This window comes from Euwallacea fornicatus, unplaced genomic scaffold (genome assembly GCF_040115645.1).
Source record: "Euwallacea fornicatus isolate EFF26 unplaced genomic scaffold, ASM4011564v1 scaffold_78, whole genome shotgun sequence".
Classification (NCBI taxonomy): domain Eukaryota; kingdom Metazoa; phylum Arthropoda; class Insecta; order Coleoptera; family Curculionidae; genus Euwallacea; species Euwallacea fornicatus.
The window spans coordinates 526348-546773 of NW_027096046.1; the positions used below are offsets into that span (position 1 = coordinate 526348).

The window sequence follows — 20426 nt, forward strand, 5'->3', positions numbered from 1 at the left end:
CAAGAAATATCATGTTAAATTTTTCACCAAAGGTTTCTATGTTTACGAATACCTACTTGCCAAAATTTCAATCCCCCAGGCCTCACCGTTTGGGGCTGAGAATGGGTTAAAAGCAAAAAATTTAAATTGCGATATCTCTGGAACCGCTTATCGTACAACATGGATTCAAATATATGCTGATAACATACCCTCTGTCCACGTTACCATTTTTCGTCAGATTTTTCAAGTAAGGGCAAAGGACTGAAAATTAAAAAAATAATTTTTTTTTATTACTTTTGTCTACTTATTGGTCTGGTACACCAATCATAATTTTACACCGCGTAGAGGACATTGCGAAGCACCTACTCAATTTTTTTCAGATTTCTAAAATGGGTAGTTGGCACCTAAAACCGAGAAAACTCGCCAACGAACCCTTGCATTTGAGTTTTATAATTTTCATAACATTGTCAATTTTATTAAAGGAGTTATGAGTTCCCCCTACAATAGATATAATAATTATATAAGCACATAAATGAAAAAAATGACCGACATACCAGATTGAAATAAACCTATTTACACTTCCGAGGGAAGTCAGAGTAATTCGGTTACTGTAAGTAGAGTAGGAATGAAATTAAGTCGGATCCTAAGAAATTGTCGAAGACTTTAGTTGTTCTAAAACTCGATAGGGTGAATAGGAGGATGGCCATAGGGATTGCAATGGCATACAGGACAGTCCCGACGACTGCAATAAAGCTAATCGCGGGACAAATACCCACGGACCTCGCAATTGAAGAGAGAACGATGATATACGAAAGGGGAGCGGGCAGTAGAGCTGAAGCTAAAAGGATGCTGTTCACAAAATGGCAGAGAAGATGGGACGAATATGAGGGATGGACGAAAGTCTTCGTCAAAGACCTAGAGAAATGGGTGAGTAGAAAGTTCAGGGGCCTGAACTATTGCATAACTCAGGCCTTGACAGGGCATGGAGTGTTTGGAAGCTACCTAAAGAGAATAGGGAAACAGGAGACGTATGAGTGTTGGTGTTGCGAGGATGAGGACACGCCGGAGCATTCGATTTTTGTATGTGGAGAGCATGTTACAGAGAGAGAGAGAGGGCGCAAGAGAGACTGGGGGGGATAACTGCGGAAAACATCGCTGAATGTCTGCAAAAGAACGAGGTGAGTTGGAGGGCAGTAACTGACATGCTGCGAGGTATTATAGGCAAGAAAGGAAAGGATGAAAGGGAAAGACAAAATAGAGCAAGAGCAGAAAAGAATATGATTGGAGCATAGGAGGAAAGAGAGTATCAGTTTGTACGAACTTACCACCCTCCCTCTGAAGTAATGTCTAACGGCGGTTTCCGGAGGGGACCCAGGGTGAAGAGAGTAGGGTTTTTAGTGGGTGGGCACTACCCTTCAGGGGGCGAATCCCACATAACCCGGCCGCCAGTCCATCAGGCCGTAAAATAATTGGTCCATATTTTATTGATGGCTCATTAAATGGAATAAAATATCAAAACTTCTTGAATGAAAATTTGCCCTTATTATTGGAAGACATTAATTTAGAAACTCGACGTTCGATGTGGTTTCAGCATGATGGTTGCCCAGCTCATTGGGTTTTAATATCCCGAGAAATTTTACATCATAAATATCGCAATCGATGGATTGGACGAGATGGACCTACTCATTGGCCAGCACGATCGCCTGATCTTATCCCACTCGACTTTTTTTTATGGGGTTATCTCAAAGTAAAAGCGTATTCAAGAGTACCCACAACGCCCGAAAACATGATGGAAAGAATTAGAGATGCTTGTGTCTCTGTCATTCCCGAAGTGTTAGTGTCCACTCAACAAGCATTACAGATGCGCTTAAGAAAATGTATTGATGAAGGCGGTGGACATTTAGAACATTTGCTTCGTCATTAATTTAATGTTCGAACAGTTGTGTCCAACGGAATGAAAATTCAATGTGGATCTAAGTTTATTTGGAAATTTAATGATAAATAAAGTTTTTTTTCTGTCATAGACGGTTTTATTTCTTTAAACTATCGGAGGTACCCAAAAAACCAACAAGTTTCCATTAAAAATATGAAAGACACGATGCTTTCTTTCAGAATCGGAATAAAACAAATTTTTCCGATTACAGCGCCACCTGTGGCGAATCGAAAAAAAAACGTTTCAGACAAACTCCAAGTAATTTTTATCGTAAAATTCAAATCTGCAATAAAAAATTAGGGTTGCCATTTGAAATTTCAAAGTTACCCCCGTCCCAACCCCAAGTGAAAGAGTTGGGAAGTCATGGTTAGTGTTATATCGTGGATCCATTCGAGACAAAATACTTTCATTTGAAACTTTTTTCAATCTGATGCGTAATTTTCGAGATATCCCGATTTGTCAGGTTAAATGGACCACCCGGTATAAGGGTGTAACATAAGTGATGACTTTAATTTTAAGGAGTGATTCTTTGTCATATTTTAAGCAAAAATGTTCATGTAAACATATGTCCTAACTTGCATCACTTTCGAGATACAGGGTGTTAAATTTGAAAAAATAAATTACGTTTTCTTTAATAGTTTTCGACTGCTTCGAAATAATTTCATGAAATTTTGTATACAGGGGTTTATGGGGATAAAAAATTCAAATTTATAGTCGATTTAGCTGTATTTTCTAGAGGGCGCCACCAGCAACGATTTCGACCCCCTGAAACCGTTGCAACTTTTTTGTGCTACCCTGTATGCCATTTTGGAATAGAAAAATCGATTCTCTCATCTTTTCTGCTTAAAAAAGGTACACTTTATTGAAGTCGCTACGAGCAACGATTTATGAGAAAAATTCATTTAAAGTTGATGATGCATGCGCAATTTCGGAGGGTCAAAATAGCTTTATTTAAATCAAATGCTCAAAATGAGAACCGCGACTGTTAATACAAGCATCTAGTCTTCTTCTCATCGACTGTCGCACTCGTTCGAAAATTCCTGGAGTGTCGCGTATGACATTACAATAATTTACAATTCTGTTTCTTAAATCATTTTCATCTACAACTACCGTTGCATAAACAAGCGATTTTAGATATCCCCAAAAGAAATAGTCCAGAGGATTCAGGTCTGGAGATCGTGCTGGCCATGGCTGAGGTCCTCCCCGACCTATCCATCGCTGAGCAAAAATGTCATTAAGATGTTGGCGAGCAGCAAGACTGAAATGAGCAGGTGCACCATCGTGCATAAACCACATGGTATTTCTTGTTGCTAGTGGTACATCTTCTAACAAACCAGGTAATGTTTCATCAAGAAACTGTCTATAAGTTTCACCATTTAGTCGAGGAGGAAGAAAATGCGGTCCGATAAGATGATCACCAAAAACTCCAGCCCAGATATTCACCGAAAACTGTTGCGGAAATCCACTTTCTTCAATGGCATGGGGATTTTCATAGTCCCAAAAATGATTATTGTGAAAGTTTCTGATGGCATCTCGTGAAAAACTTGCCTCATCTGTGAATAGAATTTCACACGAAAAATTGAGATTCTGCACAATTTTTTGAAGAAACCATCGACAATTTTCTAATCGTGCAGAAAAATCTCTTGGCAACAGTGGTTGTACCCTTTGAATGTGGTATGGATAAAGTAAATTTGCGTATAAAACCCTCCAAACACTTTGGTGACTGATGTTAAACTGTAGAAATAATCTTCGCGTACTAATTGATGGATTGTTTTCCACTTCTTGCAGGATCGCTTCCTCTAGTTGTGGTGTCATTATTGTCCTCGGTCTACCAAGACGTTCAGCGTGAACATTTAAAGATCCGGTTTCGCACAATCTGGCATGGAGTCTTATGAAAGTTCTTTCTGATGGAATTAGTTTATTAGGAAATCGTTCCTGGTAAATTCGACGGGCTTCTGCAGCATTTCCATCTGCAAGCCCATAAATGAAATGTATTTCAGCTAATTCAACGTTATTCATAGTTATCTGCACATTAAACGATTTTCAACTGACAGTATCTTGTAAATTTTAATGGGAAAAATTATCGGAATTTCCTTATCACAGGATTTTTTTTTATTCCACAAAAAAAACTTGTTTTCATTTTAAATCTTAAAAATACCAATAAGAATTTCTTAGATGTCCTAAAACTTTTATTCATTTTCACAAAAATTAAGCGAGTTGCAAAAAGAAGTCAAAGGACAAGAAAGTTGTATTTTTAATAATTAAAAATTGCATTGTAACAATTATTGTTTAATTTGGTAAGGCAGAAAAGCTATTTTGACCCTCCGAAAATGCGCATGCATCAACTTTAAATGAATTTTTCTCATAAATCGTTGCTCGTAGCAACTTCAATAAAGTGTACCTTTTTTAAGCAGAAAAGATGAGAGAATCGATTTTTCTATTCCAAAATGGCACACAGGGTAGCACAAAAAAGTTGCAACGGTTTCAGGGGGTCGAAATCGTTGCTGGTGGCGCCCTCTAGAAAATACAGCTAAATCGACTATAAATTTGAATTTTTATCCCAATAAACCCCTGTATACAAAATTTCATGAAATTATTTCGAAGCAGTCGAAAACTATTAAAGAAAACGCAATTTATTTTTTCAAATTTAACACCCTGTATCTCGAAAGTGATGCAAGTTAGGACATATGTTTACATGAACATTTTTGCTTAAAATATGACAAGGAATCACTCCTTAAAATTAAAGTCATCACTTATGTTACACCCGTATATGTCGGATCATCGATAGAAAGGTTTTCCATGATGATATAAAGTATCTAGTTCACTTTTAATCGCAAAAATAGAAAAAGGGCAAAACCAACGAATTCGCTACCACACAAGCGCTTTTCGTCACTTCCCAATCTAATCTGCCTGTCCCTTTTTGGTTTCTGGTTTTCCAGATCTCGCGAGTCCTTCAAATCCGAGGGATGAGGTGCCTGCTAGTCCTCAGCTTCCCACGAGGGCTCGCACACATGGCCTCTCGATTTCGCCCTCGGTGGTAGCGACCTCGTTCGACAGTGCTTTTCCTTAAGGTGGCCCTGTCAGCCTTCCCTTCGTCATATTATCAAATCGTAATGTTACGCTTCATCACTTAAGGACTAATAAATCTCCGACATATATATTATTATATTAAAATCATTCCGTTTGCATCAATAATGCCCTTTAGTCTTCTGGGCATTGAATCAATGGGAGTTTGAAAGTATTCTAAAGGGATTTTGGACCACTCTTCGAGCAAAGCCGTCTTCAGGTTTTCTTTGTTCGAAATGTGCCGTTTTCGAATTTTCAGATCAAGGGCATTCCACGAATTTTCAATAGGGTTCACATCAGGAGACTGTGGTGGAGTAGTAAGTCTGCGAGGGACATTGTACAACAGCCACTCCTTCGTCAAATTGGCTGAATGCTTCAGGTCATTATCTTGTTGGAAGAAAAAAATATTTTCCAGATTTAATTTAGCACCACTCGGTCTTAAATTATGTTGCAATATGTCAATGTGAGTCCTGGCTGTCATTATCCCATTAATAAACGCCAGCTTTCCTATCCCATTGTACCCCATATACCCCCAAACTAATACGCTTCCTCCCCCATGTTTCACCGTAGGTTTCAAATTTTCTGGCTTCAGCTCTGCGTTTGGTTTTCTTTGCACGAACCGTTTCCCATCTGAACCGAATAAGACAAAACTTACTTTCGTCAGGAAAAATTACGTTTCTCCACCACTCCAAAGGCTTGTCCATGTGTAATGGAACTCGCGAAACAGAACTCGGGAACACTTTTGTAGATTTTTACTCCACTCGTTATGACACACACAACCCTTAATCGTTTTCAAAACTGAAGATCTTGGGCTTTAACTGACATTTCAATGGAGAGAGTCAAGAGTAAAAATGTGGAGTTTTCCAAGATACCGGGAGCGTCGAGCTATACCATTATTATGGTCAAAAAAATGGTTGGCCCCTTTTGCAAGCTTCGGGGTATCTCAAGTACCAAATCTAAAAGGGTATATTGAAAATAATACTAAAAGGGAGATAAAAGAGATAACAGGAAAATTGGAAAAACAAATAAAAGACTTAAATAAGAACATAATAAAAGATTATATAAATAGAAACAAGTATGAAAGGCAGGAGATCCTCACGTACGAAGCTGATGTACAGACGGAAGAAGGGGGGGAGGAACCTGATAAAGCTATAGTAAGTACACAAAAAAGGGAAATAGGTACGCAGACTGGGGAAGTGGAGAGAACGGATAGGTATGAGGAGTTTGTGGAACAGGAAAATAGTGAGTGGAAGGAGGAAGAGTACACGAATATGAGGATAGAGGTAGGAGACCTGCCGGAAGAGCAGGTGGGAAAGTGACAAAAGTAGTGGTCGATGGGCCAGGAGTGAATGGGAAGGAGATGGATGTTTGGGTAAGGTTTAAAAATAGGTATAGAGAGTTGGAGGAGATAGAGGAGGACATTGGGGTTGCGGAGTTCAGCAGTAGGGTTAAAAGGAAGGGGAAGGAGTCGGAAGAAAATAGGAGTAGGATTAGTAAAATTAGGTACGCAGGAAAAGAGGAGGAGATATTCGATAGGTTACTGGGAGACAGAATGGGAAGAAATCATAGGAATGCATGGGCTGGAAGGAATGGAAATAGACATATGGAGGAAAATGGTAGAGAGCGTGCTGCATGGAACAGGAACGAAGGTAGTTATATACGAGAAAATGGGAGGAAAAGTACGTAAGGAGACGATGAAGAGAGGGAAAAAGACATACGCAATGAATGTTGATAGGAAAAAGGATGAGGGGGGAAATGATGCGATTCGGAATGTAAAAAATACACTGAATGAACTGTGTGTGGGGGAAGAAGTGACTGGAATTAGAATGAGTAAGAATGGAAGAGTGGTAGTGACAATGGGTGAGGAAGAAGGAAAAATAAATAGTGTAAGTGGGGCAGTAGGAAAGATGATGGGAAGGAATGTTAGGGCGATAGGGCCAGGTATGAATGAATGGATGACTGTGTTTGTGAGAGGATTGGATAATTCGGCTGAAAGGGTAAATGTGGAAAAGGCGCTGACTGAGAGGATGCAAGAGATAGGGGAGAATGATCTTAGTGGGGGAGAGTTAAGGCCAATGTGGGGGTGCATGCAGGCATGTACAATTAGGATAAGGGAGAGATGCGGGAGTATTATTATGAATAATCCCCACATCAAGATTGAATGGGCTGTATGTAGAATCGAAAGGAAATTGTATGTGAGGAAGTGACTAAGATGCTGGGATATAGGACATATGATTGCGGAATGTAAAGGGGAAGAGAGAAGGGGGTGTTGTTATAGGTGTGGGAAAAAGGGTCATGTAAGGAAGGAATGTGAGGCGAGGGAGTAGTGTGTGCTGTGTGAGATGGAGGGATATATGACTGGGACGGGGAGATGTGGAGCATTTAGGAAGGCTATATGGGAAGCGAGGGCTACTGAGAGAAAGTCGGTAATGTCTCCGGAGGGGGGAGGGTAGGTACCATTTGTGGTTTTTTTTTCTTTTGCACCCTCCCCTTGAAGTAATGCCTAGCGGCGGTTCCGGGGAGGATCCAGGGTGAAGAGAGGAGGGTATTTAGTGGGTAGGCGTCTCCCTTAAGGAGATGAATCCCACATAACCCGGTCGCCTATTCATCAGACCGGGTACCTTTAGAAAGATTTCCCCCTCTATAAAAAAAAAACAAAAAAAAAGGTTAATTCGGTTTAGTTCGGGTTTATTCGGGTTAATTTGGGTTTATTCGGGTTAGTTCGGGTTTATTCGGGTTTGATGACAGAACACTTCCTGATTGCATATCGTTGAGTTTCCAATATAAATAGTACTTTAAGTGATCAAACACACAACTTTTGTGACTTTTCAAACTTTGAAGCTCGATATCTTCGCCAAATGACCTCCAAATGTCAAGATAAAATATAAGAAAGTAAAAGGAAAAAATGGCGTTAATTGTGCGAGGATGTGGAAAATAATTTGTGGGAAAAATCTTACCAAATACTGAAAAAAGACTTGGATTGGGAAAAAGGCAATATCCAAATGAAGAACAAATTAGAATTCAGGTAGAGAAATTGTTCCAGAGATATCTGTCATATTGTACGCTTGTCCTAATGGAAATAATTATGTGAAAAACGAATATACAGACAAAGGCTAGAGAGAATAAATCGACGGCTGTCGCTTTGTACAGCATCTACGTACAGAACTGTATTCCTGGAAACCGGGTAGGCTATAGCCGGCATGCCACCGTTGTCTCTATTAATAGAGGAAAGAAAAGAAATCTACGAACACGGAAATGAAATAAAACAAAAAGCTAGAGAAACATATAAAAAATTGCGGGAAAAATAGACAGAAAAGAAAGGTAACGTAGAGATATTTATTTAAGATGTGGTGAAATGGAAAAATAGAGATGGAGGGTAAATAAGTTATTGGGTATCACAGGTTGGTGTGGACACGGGATATTCGGTACGTATTTGCAGAAAATAAATAAAGCTACAGACGAATCATGCTGGTTTTGCGGCTTATCGAAAGCCCCGAACACACAATGTTCCAGTGTAGGGTATTTCGGGAACAAAGGGAAAGAGCAGAGCAAAGGTGGGTAAAAAAGATAAATAAAGACAATATATCAGAAATAATGTTACAAAATATAGAGGGGTGGGGAATTGTAACTGATTGGATGGAGAAAGTTATGGAGGTGAATGAGATAAATAAAGGTTGTTACCCCTTTTACCCGAAGTAATGCTAAGACGGTTCCGGATAGGAAGCACAAAGGGGAAAAAAGGGAAGGAGTTTTAGTCGGTCGATCATGGAAATGATCAACCCGACACTATGTGAGCAAAAAAGAACGCTATAAGCCAGGCCGCATGTCTGTTTTGCAGATTTCTCCAATCCTCTGTAAAAATAAATAAATAAATAAATAAAAATTTTCGTTCGTGTTAATTCAAGTTACTTCGGGTTAATTCGGATTAATTCGTGTTAATTCGGGTTACTTCGGGTTTATTCGGGTTTGTTCGGGTTCCCGTGGGTTGAGCTTCCTATCGGGCGCGTCCCCCGGGTGGCGGATAGGGAAGCGGCCATTGACTCCTTTGGGTGTCAGTGGTCAGTGGGGGCCATAAGTCGCTGTTTTTCAGAGTAATCTAGAACGGCTACGAAAACCCCCACCGTGGACCAGCTCAAATAGTGATGACAATGCCTGATCACGAAAAAAATAAGACTACGGTGCAAGGGAGGGAAACCCTAGTACCGGTCGATATGGGTTGGGCGACCAGGCCTCCCTCGACCGTCAGCCAATTACTGGTAGAAGATTTTTTGACTTGGGCAGACCAAGGAGTGTCTCACTCACCGGTGGGGAAATATTCAAGAAAAGAAAATTTATAGATACGTCTTTTGGTAGAGTGGATAATGTAGAGCCGTATAAGGAAAAGGATTGTACAGCATGTAATGTATTGATAGATGCAATTCAAATGATAACGAAAATAGAAAAAATATTAGTGGCAAATGTTGAACAAAATACAAAAAAAGAAATCAAAGAGGCGGTGAGAAGATTGAGCAGACAAGTAGAGACTATGAATAGCGATATGGTAACTGAGTGGCTGACGCAGCATAAAAAGGAAAAAGAAAAATTAACAATTGATGTGGACATACAGGTAAACCTAAAAAATATGGAAACTAATAATGCCTTTACACAAACTGCAAATGATGAAATTGATTCTATAGTCCCGAGTGATGATTATGGGTTATTTGTAGCTTTAAAGGATAAAAAGTGGAGCAAAACTGTATTTAGAAATACAGAAATTAAAACAGGAAACCCTCTATTAACTAAGGACTGTACTGTGAAAGTTGCTATTGGTGAACTCACAAATGATGACATCAACCAGGGCTTTGTAAACATGTACATGAAAAAATATCCTGAATTAAAAGATGTGGTGGACGATTTTGTTACGTTGGAGCAAAATTGCAAAATAAGAAGTAACGAAAAGGAAACTTAATTGAGAAATAAAATAATATCAATAAAATTTAATGGAACGGAAGAAGACCTTTTTATGAAAATTATAAAACTAAAAAAAGAATGCGGTAACGAGGAAATAATTGTGCTACACCAACCAAATAAAATTAAATTAGATCATTTTCAAAAAATGATTGAACTACTATTCCAGGGGACAGACACCAATGTGTACATATACAGAGATAAAGATGAAAGTATTCAAGGAAAGCAATGGAAACGCAGGGAGCGACCGACGTATGCTGTTGTTGTTGGTAGTCAACAGAAAGGGTACAATGAGACACTTGCGGAAGTTAAAAAAGCCTTGGAAGGAAACAAAGTAACGGAGGACATTAGGTCAATAAAATCAACTAAAGAAGGAAAACTTATCATAACAACAGATAGAAAACAGGAAAGTATAGATGAAATACAGAGGATTTTAAAAGATGTGCAGGGGTATAATGAAAAGGACATTAAAAAATTTGGAAAAAGGGAAGATGGAACAGATTCAGTATATATTAGAGGCATAGACGCATTAACTAAAAGAGATAATGTAATTGAATCGATTAAGAGAGAAATTCCTGGGATAGTTTATAATTATATTAGTGAATTGAGGCCTATGAGTAATGGAATGCAAACTGTTACTATTAGTGCAGGGAAAAATAGCATTGATGCGTTATTACGTAAAAGAATAATTAAAATAGGGATGGTACGATGCTATGTAGAGAAAAGGCACATTATTAAAAGATGTTTGAAATGTTGGCAATATGATCATACAGTAGATAATTGTCAGGGTATAGATAGAAGAAACCAATACTATAAATGTGGGAAGGAGGGGCATTCAATAAAAGACTATGATAACGGGGAGGAATGTCCCATATGTAAAGAAAGTGGACATTCGGCAGGCAGGGGCAAATGTCAACTGTTTAAAAAACAATTATCTGTTAGAAGAGAATATCGGAGAACTTTTTCTCAAATAAACCAAGAAACAAAAAGCTAACTCTAGGAAAAGGAAATAAATAAATAAATAAATAAATCTGATAGTGTATATAAAACTCGCTCAAATTACTATAATAATATAATAAATAAGATGAAATACCTTGATAAAACGATAAAATCCTTAAAAGAAATAAAAATTTTACAGATAAACTTAAACAGAAGACGTGTGGCGCATGATGTGACATAAAACAATACAAGAAAATAAGATTGATATTCTAATAGGACAGGAACCAAATATAAACCACTCTTATAAGCAATATTGTGATAGGAGAGGAGATTGTTTTGTTAATATGTATAATGCGGCCATTGATATAAAAAAAGTGTATTCTGATGATGGTTTTGTAGCAGTGGAGACAAATCTATTTATTGTAATATCGGTATATTTTTCCCCAAATAGAGCCATTGAGGAGTTTAAAGAGATGATAAATAAACTTGAAGAATTTCTAAAGCAACAACATAAAGAAACTATAATTGCTGGTGATTTAAACGCAAAAACACATGTTTTTTATTCTAAAAATAAAAATGACAGGGGTCGAATTTTGGAAGAGTTTGTCGATGCAGGAAATTTTATCGTGATAAATGATGGGTGCAAACCAACTTTTGTTGGAGCAAATGGTTCGTCAATTATAGATTTTACCATAGCAACGGCTGGCATAGGACGCCTTATTACACAATGGACGGTACAGGACCAGTGGGAAAATATGAGCGATCACCGTACTTTAACGTACAGAATTCAGTGCGGGGTAGAACAAGTAATGGTAGAGCAGTATAGATGGAAATTCCCTAGTGGCGACAATCAGAGGGCTTGGCAAAAATTTATTGACGATTGTACGGGTGTTTTTATAACGGGAACTGGACCGGAACAAATTATGAATACTCTGAAAAAAATATGCGATAAACAATTTAGTAAAGGAACCCATGCCAATAAACCTTCGGTATATTGGTGGAATTCTGATATCGCGGAGAAAAGAAAAATGTGTATTAAAATTAGAAGAGAATTAACTAGAAATCTGTCAAAAAATAATGTACTAACAAAAAAACTGGAGGGTGAATTGAAGAAGGTTAAAAAAGAACTGAAAAGAGAAATTAACAAAAGCAAAAAAAGAAATTGGATAAAACTATGTGAGGAATTAAATGACGATCCTTGGGGCAAAGCCTATCAAATTATTATGAAAAGATTCAAATTAACTAAATTTCAAAAAATTGGTGAAGATATAATTGTTCGAGAAGTTGAAAAGTTATTTCCTATTGAGCCTAAAGGTGTCTGGGTGAGTCCAGTTGGGTTGCACAGTGTTATTAAGGAATTTACAGTAAAAGAACTGGATAAAGCTTTGTCTCAAATTAAAATAAAAAAAGCTCCGGGTCCTGATGGTTTTATACCGGATATGGTCAGGAAGCTGATTTCGACTTATAAAAACGACTGCTTGAAAGTTTATAATGAGTGTCTGATAAAAGGAGAATTCCCGGAAGTATGGAAAATAGCTAGACTTATACTAATAGAGAAACCAAAAAAAGCGGATAATATACAAACCTATAGGCCTTTATGTCTTATAAGTGTTTTTGGAAAACTATTTCAATTGTTAATTAAAAATAGACTACAAAAGGAAATAGATGAAAGGAATATGATACATAGGGACCAATATGGATTTGTTAAAGGTAATTCAACTGAAAATGCATTAGGGAAAGTTAAAAATATAGTGGATGATATAAATAGGAAAGCGCATAAAAATAAGGAAATTGTTGTTATGGTTATGATTGATATACGAAATGCGTTTAACACGGTATTGTGGACAAAAATAATTAATACTTTACAAGATAATAAAATTAGTGCTTATTTAATTAAAATTCTGCAATCTTATATGAGTAATAGAAAAATAATTAAACCAAATGGAAAATTGGTAGAAGTTACTTGTGGAGTTCCTCAGGGATCCATTTTAGGGCCGGTGTTGTGGAATATTTTCTATAACAAACTTTTGGAAACTGGGATTGATCCGAAGGTGTCTTTGAGAGCGTATGCTGACGATTTGGCGATAGTGGTAAAAGGGAAAATAACTGAAGAAATAAAAGAAACTATTCTATATTCAATAAACAAAATAACTAACATTCTGGAAAAGGAAATGAAACTAAAAGTGGAATACTCTAAAACTGAAATGCTGATTATAGCAGGAATGAGAAAGTGCGAAAAATTAAATATAACACTCGCAAATGGTATAAATTTGGAAAGTAAAAAGTTTGTGAAATATCTTGGAATATACTTGGATAAGGATTTTAGAATGAGTGAACACGTCATTCAAATGAGTTTAAGGGCTAATAAAATAATCAATCATTTCAATAGATATATACCAACGATACGAGGATCGAGAACAGGGAAACGAAGGATAATAGCAAGCGTGGTGATTTCTACAATTTTATATGGTGTACAATTTTGGGAAAAAGTTACAAGACACAAAAAATATGCAAATAAGTTAAAGGCTGTAAATCGTCGTCTATGATTAATTATTACCAGTGCCTATCGTACTGCTCCCATAGATGCTGTTGAGGCTATTGCAAGCATGGTTCCTATAGATTTACTGATTCAAGAAAGATGTAATTTAAGAAGGGGAAACAGTAAAGACAAAATAATGGAGAGAAATAAAACTATGGAAAATTGGCAGCGAAGATGGAACATATATGGGGGATGGACAAAAGTTTTTATTAGAGATGCAAGGAAATGGTTTGGTAGTGAGACGGATTATTATGTGACACAGGCTTTGACGGGTCATGGGATTTTTGGAACATATCTCTACAAAATAAAAAAGGCTAGTTCTGAAGAGTGTTGGTATTGTGAAAATGTCGATAGTCCGGAACATACTCTTTTCTTATGTGAGAAATTTAAATTACAGAGAGATGTAGCAAGACGAGTTATAGGTGTGGAAGTTACTAAGAAGAATGTTGCTGAACTTATGGAGGGATCGGATGAGACGAGACAGGCTGTGATTGAGATGTTGAGAGGAATTATGAAGACCAAAGAGGAGGAAGAAAGGAGACGTGAAGCTGTGAAGTCTAGAAGATAATGATAGAAAATGGATAGACCAAAGATAAATAAGAATGAACAGAAAAAAATATATATAATAATAATGATAATAATAATAATAAAGGAAAAAGAAGGGAAAAAAGAAGGAAGAAGATACAATAAGGAAAAAAAGGGAAAAGAAAGAAAAATGGGAAGGGAATAGAAAAGAAAAGGGAGAGAATGGAGGGATAGGAGAATAGCACAAAAGACACAGTATCCACCCCCTCCCCCGAAGTAATGCCTCGCGACGGTTCCGGAGGGAGGAAGCCCTAGGGTGAAGAGAGGAAATCTGAGGGTTTTAGTGGGTATTGCACATGCGCACGCCGAGTCCCACATACCCAGGTCAACATAACATCATACCACCAATGACCTGGAATGCGTAAATGCATTTTTGCCCTACACCTCTATAAAAAAAAGGGTTTGTTCGGGTTTATTCGGGTTTGTTCGGGTTAATTCCGGTTTATTCGGGTTAATTCGGGTTACTTCGGGTTTATTAGGGTTTGTTCGGCCTCCCGATGTGTCTCCACTTTGTCGAAGTGGAAGGGTTTGTACTCATCCAATGATCCCAAAGGCCATGCCGGTGGTAGCGTAGCTACTGGCGGGTCTTAACTTGCCGGACGGGCGGAGGGAGAGGATGAGGACTAAGAGAGGCACACAAACACAAGCAGGAAGAATCATGAACAGCAAATAAGTGGATCTTTCGTTACCTCCTCAGGGGTGCTCGGAGCCCCAGAAGACGGCGGGCGAGTCGCCGAAGCAGGCCTCGGTGACTGTCGAAATTCAACGACTGCCTTCAAAGGAAGGGTGCGCGATGGACCCCAAAGTCGCCACCCCGGTAAGTACTACTGGGAAGAGAGGAGGTACCAACACAGAAGGGCCGAATCTAAAAGAGAAGGGAAGAATGGGGAGCCGGGAAGAATATCAAGCCGATGACGAGGGGAGAAAGCCTTCAAAAGACTGGGACCAGGAGTGCGACGTGCGGAGACCGGGAGAAGGGATTTGCAACAAGCACAAAGGTCTAGAGGACGCCACCGAGAAGCAAAGAGGCACCGTCCGTCGATGCAGGTGCCATGGGTTCTAGCGTGAACCCATCACAAATTCTCAAGGGTACAGACGACATTTTAGCCAGCGATAAAAGATCTGCCGACATGCCAAGTACTGTCGGAAACACATTCGCCGCAGAAACTGTAGCCGAACCAGATTGCACACGCGAGGAAGAAAAGAAAACTACAAGCAACGGGAAACGAGAAATCACTGTTATCTCTGAAAAAGCGAGTAAAAAGAAAGGAAGCATCGAGGTAACAGGCTTCATCGAAGTCCTGAAAGACATAGAGAGGTTAGTTACACAGCTGGGAAACAACATCGAGAATAACACAAAGAAGGAAATAAAGGATATTGCAATCAAACTGGGGAAGAACACTAACAGATTAAAACGAATGGAAATCGTAGACTGGCTGGAGTCTAATAAACACGAAGAAATGGAAATGGTGCGGAAAATAGATAAAGGCATACAGACGGAACAGACTGGCCTGCCAAAACGTAACAACGATTCGGCCGACAAACAAACGGAAATTGAGATAAGACGGATACTGGAAGGGAAAACAGATCTTCACAAGTTGGAGACTATATCAAGGAAGGAGTGGTCAGAACATTGGTACAGGTGCACCGAGGTCACGCAAGGCAGCATCCTGGAACGAGAAACAGAGGATCTGATCATTCTTGCGGACATTAACGACTTCAATAGTAAACTCCTGAAAGAGATTGAACTTCGGGCCCCGGATTTTGCGAGATTAATCGAAAAAGAGCCAATAAAGAACGGAAAGCTATACACCATAGTTAGGAACGACGAGCTCAAAATCGAGGAGGAAGAGCTGCAGATTACCAAGAGCCGCAAAACGGTGGTGGCAGGCGTGGACACTTCTGGAGACAATGAGAAAGAGACCTTCGGACGGCTGCTGGAAGCGATTACTAAAGTCAAGCAAACGACAGAAGGCGAAAAGGAAATAGCGGTAGCAGCGACATCAGCATCGCTAATAGTGACTGCCAGGAAAATTATGGAACACCTATTTGCCGACACAGCAACGGTGATCAAGGTGTTTGGATATCCGGTCAGACGACGGGCGTGGAATAAAGTGGTGGCAGAAGCTCGGAGCGACACGACGACTGAGGCGACAAAGAGGACAAGACCGCGAAGGCTTGACAGCGTAAATAGCACCGCGAGCGGAAGTAGCTGGGTACCGGTTAGGAGAAAAGCTGAAACGGTAATCATTAAACCAACTACTAGAGAGCACGGATACTCGCAGATTGTGAAAATGCTGAAAGAAAAAGTCAACCTAGAAGGAATGGGAATCAGAGTAAAATCACTCGTCGAAACGAACCAAGGGCACGTCAAACTTAAGGTGACGGGAAACACAATCGACCAAGAGAAATTCCTTAAGGTGGTGGCAGAAACGACGGCGCAAAGCGCGACAGTGCAACTGCTAACCAGAGAGCAAAGAGTCTTCATCAACGGATTAGATTGCAGCGTAGATGAGGACGAGATACGTGAAGCAGTCGCGCAATACATGCAGACCAACAGAGGCGACATAAAGGTTAGGCTCTCGGCGCAAGTCAACAAACAAAGACAGAGACACGCTTTCGTCACTCTGCCAACAGAAAAAGCAAGAGACCTGGTCAGTAACAGACGGATCAAAATAGGATGGCTGAACTGCAGAGTGGAGGAAGTATACACACCCGTCAGGTGCTTCAAATGCAACGAATTTGGACACATGGCGGCGGGCTGCAAAAAAGCTGACAAGACGCAAGGAAGATGCCTGAATTGCTTGGAAGATGGTCACGAAGCGAAGGTCTGCCAAAACGCGGCGGTGTGCTACGTGTGTACCGACAATAAGGGACATAGAGCGCAAAGCTACAGATGCCCCGCTTACAGAAAAGCCGTAGAAGATTTGAGAAACAAAAGGAAGCCCTCCAAAGCCGCTCACGATGATGAATAAACAAGTCAGCCTTTTACCAACCAGCCAGCCTACGTCCGGAAACTCCCAGGGTAAAATCCCCTCCGGTCCCTTTAAATGCCTGCAAGTCAACCTAAATAGGAGCAAAGTCGCAATGAACCTGCTGTTTCAAAGAATACGGGATGAAAACATACACGTGGTGTTGGGACAAGAGCCCAACGTAGCCAAATCAAACCGTCTTGAGCGCGATCTCAACTCCGACGCCTTCGTCTGGGCAGCAGCGCCTCTAGGAAAACCCATCAGAAACCATCGGGGAGAGGGTTTTGTGATACTGGAATGCGAGTCGGTAGTGCTAGTATCGTCATACTTCTCTCCAAACCGGGTGGATTGCATGTTCGAACGTCTACTCGACGACCTAGAGGCAAAACTTAAAAACTACAAAAAACAAATAGTTTTAGGGGCCGATTGGAATGCGAAGACTCCAGCAATCGGCTCAAAGACGACTAACCCCAGAGGGAGGATCCACGAAGACTGGCTGGCTACAAACAAGATGGTAGTCTGTAATAAAGGAAGTAAAATCACATGCACCAAAGGAAGCGGATCCATCATCGACTTCACTGCTACATCCGAGGAGGGTTTCACACGCGTACACGGGTGGAGGGTAGAAGATTCGAAGGAAAACTTCAGCGATCACCATTCCATCTTTTTCAATCTCTTCGATCCAAACCTGGAAGGTAAAAGCACCAAGGGACCAATCGCAACAACTGTCAAAAAATAAATCATACCACCTAGGGATTTGCAGACACGGCGTCTGAGATCTTCGGAGAACCATACTCACCGGAATCCATAATGCGCCAGATAACGGAGCATTCTTACAGGATCCTGAAGCGTACCAATTTCCATGGCGGGAAACATCCACCCAATTACTGGTGGAACAGCGAAATAGCGGCAAAAAGGAAAGAGTGCCACGAGACCAGAAGAAAACTCACCAGACTACGAGCGATCCCTCACGAGGCCCGAGAAGAAGAAAACCTGAAAGAAATCCTGGAACAAAAGAAAAGAACCCTAAAGTACGAAATTAACAAAAGCAAAAGAGAAAAATGGAAAGAGATCTGTGCGGAAATAGAGGAAAACATATGGGGAAGAGCGTACAAAATCGCAATGGGAAGACTGAAGATCAGACCAACCGCGCCCATCACTGTTTCAACGATCGACGAGCAGATTAGAAAACTGTTTCCGAGACACGAAGAAATAAAATGGCCGATAACGCTAGTACACGAGGACATACCGCTTTTTACGGACGCAGAACTCAGGATTGCCGTGCAAAACACCAAAATGAAGAAGTCTCCAGGTCCGGACGGAGTACCCCCGGAGATTGCCAGATTGTGTGTCGAGAAGAACCCGCAGATCTTCTTACACATATTCAACGAATGCCTAAGAAACGGAATTTTTCCAAAAATATGGAAATCGGCACGTTTGGTCTTAATCGAGAAGACGAGGCCAAACGAGGAAAAAACATCTTATCGGCCGATATGTTTGCTGAACACCGTGGGCAAGATACTCGAAAGGTTGATCAAACAAAGACTTACCGAAGAGGTGGAACGGAAGAATCTCATCAGCGAAAGGCAGTTCGGCTATCGAAAGGGGAGGTTTACGGTGGACGCAATAAGGTGCGTACGGAACATCATACAAAAGGAGAACAGAGTGTCTTACACCCATAGAGGATTCGGAGCGATGGTATTGGTGGACATAAAAAACGCTTTTAACTCGGTCTCATGGGAGGTGATCGCCCGCACCTTGGAAAAAAGGAATGTAGAACGCTACATCTTGAGAATGATTAAATCCTACCTAGAGGACAGAAGCATCGTCGACGAAATAGGAAGAACGCACAGGGTCACGAGCGGTGTGAGCTACACAGTGTCCAGAGCGCAAAATACCTGGGCGTATACTTAGATCGAGACCTGAGAATGAAGGAGCACGTAGAACGGATCTGCGAAAAGTGCCACCGGCTTATGGGTTTGATGGCGGGAATTACGACAAAAATAACGGGTCCCCGTCAAAGTAAAAAAACAATTGCTTGCGAGCGTCGTGACGTCCACTTTACTGTACGCCGCGCCAGTGTGGTGGAGGGTAATAGAGAAAAGTACCTACCTGAGTCCTCTGGCAAGAGTCAATCGTAGGATAGCGATAATGGTCGCAGCGGCATATCGCACTGTACCGACAGCAGCGGTGGAAGTAATTTTCGGGCTTCCACCGATAGACCTACAGATCAAAGAAAGGGCAAAAGGCTACGGAAAAGAGACGAAAGAGAAGACCGCTTACCGAAGCGAACTTCTAAAGGAGTGGCAAGAAAGGTGGAAAAACTATCAGGGGTGGACGAAGGTCTTCATTAAGGACGTGGGCCAGTGGAAAAACCGCAAGTGGGGTGAGGTAACTTCTTCCTCACTCAAGCTCTTACGGGTCACGGAACTTTCGGAACGTATCTGAAGAGAATAAAACGGAAAGATGACAGTGCATGCTGGTATTGCGGAGAAAGGGACAATGCGCGTCACACAATCTTTTTCTGTGAAAATTTTGCAGCAGAGAGGGGAGAGGCATCACACGAATGCGCTGAAGAAGTGACAATGGAGAACGTGTCCATGCTCATGCTAAGATCTGAAAAAGATTGGAACAGCGTCAGTAACATGATCAACAAAATCATGAAAAAGAAATCGGACAAGGAAAGGAGCATAGAAAGGAGAGAGCCTATAGCGCCGTGAACGATGAGACAAATACCACCCCCCCCCTGAAGTAATGCCTAGCGGCGGTTCCGAGGGTGACTCAAGGTAAAGAGAGGAGGGTTTTAGTGGGTAGGCGTCCCACTTAGGGACGAAACCCACATAACCCGGTCGCCAGAATATCAGACCGGGTACCTTTGGAAGGTTTCCCCCCTCTATAAAAAAAAAAAAAAAAAAAAAAAAAAAAAAAAGGTTAGTTCAGGTTAGTTCGGGGGTCAAAGTCCTATCCGCACCTCCACGTGGTGACCCCTGGATGCCTCCGGCTACCGAGACCGGGTAACCATCCCCGATGGAGGGAAGCGGAGGTAACCAACGCGGAGGGCACAACAAGACATGGCAATGGAAAGGGAAAAGAGTAAGACGGTTACGGAGCAGGGGAGGGAAACCCCAGTTCCGGTCGGTGTTGGCAGTGGTAGTGCAGGCTGCCCCCGACCGTTAGCAAGCAACTGTACAGAATCTATGGTGGGAAGCCAGGCCGAGATGCAGGGGATTGCTTCTGGAACAAAGACACCTGGAAGGAGGGTTTTCGGAACCTCTCCGACCAAAGTTTGGTCTTCATTTGTGGATGGAGATAAAAAGGTGGACAGAACACCAAAGACTCCAAGAAACATAGTGGAACTAGACCTAACCTGGAACGAAGAAGAAGGCATATCTCAATCAACAAAGAAAAGGAAGTACGAAAATCAGGAAAAGGAAGACAGAGAGACAGAACAAGATATAGAAGATCA

General features: G+C 40.7%; 1 protein-coding gene across 1 annotated transcript; it reads left to right on the forward strand.

Annotated features, from left to right (window-relative positions):
* Positions 1–678: 678 nt before the first annotated feature.
* Positions 679–1271, forward strand: LOC136349965 (uncharacterized). Its single transcript, XM_066301537.1, has 2 exons — positions 679–1007; positions 1082–1271. The coding sequence occupies exons 1-2, from the start codon at positions 679–681 to the stop codon at positions 1269–1271; spliced, it is 519 nt and encodes a 172-aa protein (XP_066157634.1).
* The last annotated feature ends 19155 nt before the right edge of the window (positions 1272–20426 follow it).

Coding starts and splice junctions, on each gene's coding strand:
- LOC136349965 (XM_066301537.1), top strand. CDS start 679: ATGGCCATAGGGATTGCAATGGCATACAGGACAGTCCCGACGACTGCA. Junction 1,008..1,081: donor AGAATAGGGAAACAGGAGAC/GTATGAGTGTTG, acceptor AGCATGTTACAG/AGAGAGAGAGAGGGCGCAAG.